The sequence below is a fragment of the Triticum dicoccoides genome, chromosome 6B (genome assembly GCF_002162155.2).
Source record: "Triticum dicoccoides isolate Atlit2015 ecotype Zavitan chromosome 6B, WEW_v2.0, whole genome shotgun sequence".
NCBI classification, from domain to species: domain Eukaryota; kingdom Viridiplantae; phylum Streptophyta; class Magnoliopsida; order Poales; family Poaceae; genus Triticum; species Triticum dicoccoides.
The window spans coordinates 676,661,919-676,665,569 of record NC_041391.1 but is presented as its reverse complement, the minus strand read 5'-3'; the positions used below and the strand labels follow the sequence as shown (position 1 = coordinate 676,665,569).

The 3,651-nt window shown below is 45.5% G+C and overlaps 1 protein-coding gene across 1 annotated transcript; it reads right to left on the bottom strand.

Moving 5' to 3' along the window:
• Nucleotides 1-245: 245 nt before the first annotated feature.
• LOC119322106 lies at nucleotides 246-3,627 on the bottom strand. The gene is made up of 3 exons (XM_037595603.1): nucleotides 3,220-3,627; nucleotides 3,027-3,066; nucleotides 246-691 (listed from the first exon to the last, which is right to left on the bottom strand). The coding sequence occupies exons 1-3, from the start codon at nucleotides 3,282-3,284 to the stop codon at nucleotides 416-418; spliced, it is 381 nt and encodes a 126-aa protein (XP_037451500.1). The 5' UTR covers nucleotides 3,285-3,627; the 3' UTR covers nucleotides 246-415.
• Between the last annotated feature and the right edge of the window lie 24 nt (nucleotides 3,628-3,651).

The following is a 3,651-nucleotide window of genomic DNA, read 5'->3' as shown; positions in this document are numbered from 1 at the left end:
TTGTATAGACCTTGAAAAAAACATACAAGTCAGGGATGCATACTGATTTTACTAATATGTTATAATTGTCTACTCTCGAGTTGCAGCATCACTTCACAACATGCTACACTCTTAGGTATGTTAAGCAGCGCCTATTTATCTAAACTTAGTGTTGATAAAAAGTGTCTACTGAATTCCATAGGGCAACATATGAAGTGAGGAGATTTATTCCTCATGACACTAAAGGTAGATATCAAGAACACAAACTATTGGGTATATATGCATGCTTAGATCTCCCTCATACTTGAAATTTTAAGGATACACAACCATACTTAGATCTCCCTCTACAACACCACTAGGACTTGCATTAACTTGACCGCCAGTAACTAAAATCCATAGTAATTGACAAGATTTGCATCAAGCCAAACTTACAGAGCTAGTACTGCTTGTTGGTCTTCTTGGTGACATGCCCAGCACTTGCAGCCGTGGCGTCTTGGTTAGTCTCGGTGACATGCCCAGCAATTGGCTCTGACATGGCTCCGATGCCGCCGACTGACGTAGGAGGGCGACCATGGTCGCAACTTGCCTGGACGCGCGCGGATGGGGTCTCCAGAACTAGGTCCGCCATAGTCGCATGTTGCGCCACCGGCCGTCGTGACGGCCTTGACTTGCTGGCCATCGCCTGATTTCGCTCCCCCACCCGCTGCTCCGCCTGCAAGTATATATACCAATAAAACAAGGTAAAATGAGAACCAAAAGAGCACTTTCTATATTACCAGAACAAAACTGAAATTCAAACAATAACATGGCCCTTGGTATGGAAACAATTCTGCAGGTATATACCAATAAAATGAAGTGAAATGAGAACCAACGGCACAATGTCCAAAAAAGGCCAGCAGGATGAAGCTATAGCCAGCTAGCTATGCACCATCGGTGTCTGTACGGCCAGCTCAGAAGCATAACATGGCTAACATAAGGAGCGACACAACAGTTGTTGTGATACCACAGGAAAATTGGGATTCAAACCTAACATAGCCCTAGTATCAAAATAAAAACGCTAGCCGAGTGATGCTTGCTGCTGATCCTTGTTACTACATGGCCATTCAGTGTCGTCGCTAATGAATCCTGAGTGCAAAGAGGACCCCCTGCTCTAGCGAGTGGACTAACGGAAAAGAGACAATTAAGGTTCTCATTACTCACAAAACCCACAATGCTTTATTTCGGGTGGAGATCCTCTAATCATCCGTTTCCTCCTTTTACTAATGCGCTTGACCATGTACAACGCACACATTCTACCATCAAAATGAAAATATAGCACCAACAAACATATTGCTAACCACCGAACACATATTAGACAAGAACAAACATCAACCAAATCAAATAGATTTGCAAGCATACAACAGAACCGTATATATAGCAAGTAATGAAAGATGAGCCTATTTATTTCGAATCATCCCCTCTCAAGATCCTAACAACCTGTAGTGACCTAAAAGACCCTACCAGTACCAGATGAGGTCAAGCAAACAAGCAAGGAGGGCAAAACACTGGCTACAGCACATTCACTGCACTGATGTGATTGTCAAGCAGTACTAGACATGACCTGTAACCCTTCTCGCAGTATTCCGATAGGCTGGCCTTTTGATTGAGGACAATTGGCTTTCCAGATTTTCCAGGTTGTAAAGGGAGGGTGGGCCATCGCCTAGCAGGATAATACTTCTTAGCTGCATAATGTGTAAACAAGTGATTAGTAACCCATACATCGTAAGGAAAAACATGTGCTCTTCGTAGAGAAAACAAAATATAAAGGGAAATATGACAAAATAATGCCAATCTAGCCCATTCATAATTCACCCATAGAAATCCACCACACAAGTGAATTTCATGCATAGGGAAGGTCTAATGATAATATTGTTCTCAATATTAGCACCTTATGTTGCAGGCTCAAAAGCAGAACGGCAACAGTATGCATCTAGCAGGGCATGCTACACTTAATTTGGCAGTAAAATAACTATATTAGTCCTGTATGATAAAAATTAGAAGTGCAAGTGCTACTTGAAGACAAAGTCGAAAGATGGACTTACTTACGGCAAGAAATGATAAAATAATCTACTCAAATTGGAAAGGGTGCGGAATCAGGATGGAGCTACTTTCAAGTTTCTAACATATTTGACCAAGATCAGGACCTGGATTGTCACTTTTTTCAGGCGAACTGTTTCTTAATTGAGCCGCACGACACCATCAGGACTATATTATTCTATTCTGCAGCTCAAAAGTTTAGACTGGTGGCATTTCAAATATTCAACAGTACACTGCATCACCATATATGGTGCTGAATATTATGTACTTTTAATATGTAGCTTCCAATAGAACATCGATAAACATTATTAGCTTGCTGCAACAACTTAATTTCATTTCAAAGGGAGCCACGGAATGTTTTTCACTGTGGGTGATGAGTGCTTTCTGTAATGCACAGTTGAAATTGTGAAGCACAAACCCAAACCAATCTCCAAAGGACGCCTACCGACCATGCTGTGAATTCAATTATCCTTTTTCAATTCTCCCTCTCCAAAACCACAAAGCATGTGACTGTAATTAACTGAAATACTCATATTGAAGTGTAATTTTGTACTTAAATTAAATAAAAAGCTGTCACGAAGCTTGTGACTGGACAGATGTGGACGGCTAACTCCCTCCTACCGAGACAAGATCCTAACAACATGTAGCGACCAAAAGGACCATACAATACCAGATGAGGTCAAGCAAACAAGCAAGGAGGGCAAAACACTGGCTATAGCACATTCACTGCACTAATGTGATTGTCCAGCAGTACTAGATATGACCCAAACACAGTGTAGTGCTCACCTCATCTACTGGTTCACTGACGAATTTGGTACTACTTATTTTAACCAAAGCAGCATCGCCAGTGAACTCATCTAGTCACCACGCTGACTGAATTGCGGTTGACGGTACTAGTATTTTTCAGATTTGAACTCAAACCTGGAAGTAGAAGGCATTGGCGAGGAGGAAAGAGAGGTGATTAGACTTACTCTTGGCATGGATGGCTTCCTGCAGATCCGCGACCTTGGCCTGCAGAGAAAACGGGAACCACGGGAAGAACGGTCAGGCCGAGCTTGGAAACTCCGCTCTAGTAGAGATCTTAATCAAACCCCAGGCCAGCCGAGAGCGAAGCCCTCCGCCGGCCCGCGGCGCAGAAGGAAGAGCAGGCGGGTGGGCGCATATCGAGTCCTTGAGCTCGATGCCGCCCTTGACGACCTCGCGGCCGCTCCGGGACACGACGGAGACATTCATGCTCCCTCCGGCGTGACTCCGCTGGTGGCTTCAGGCAGCAGCAAGGCGAGGCGAGCTCTCCTGGAACCTGTGGTGGAGGTGGAGACGAAGAAGGCTGGGTGGGGGAGGAGAGGTCCGGAGTGGTTGGTTGGCTCGGAGTGGATAAGGCTAGGGGAGAACGGGAGGGAGGGAGAAGCTCGATCTCGTCTATGGTGAGGGTCGTCGATGGTGGGCGGCGGCGGACCGAGATCTGAGGGAGGGAGAGGGTGACTTGGAGACGGGGATCTGGGATCGAGGGGCTTGGGAGAGGGTGGAGGAGAGACGCTTGGGGGTGGGGGTCGAGTTCTGCCAGAAGGAGGTGGCCGACGCGCGCAGGAGGGATGG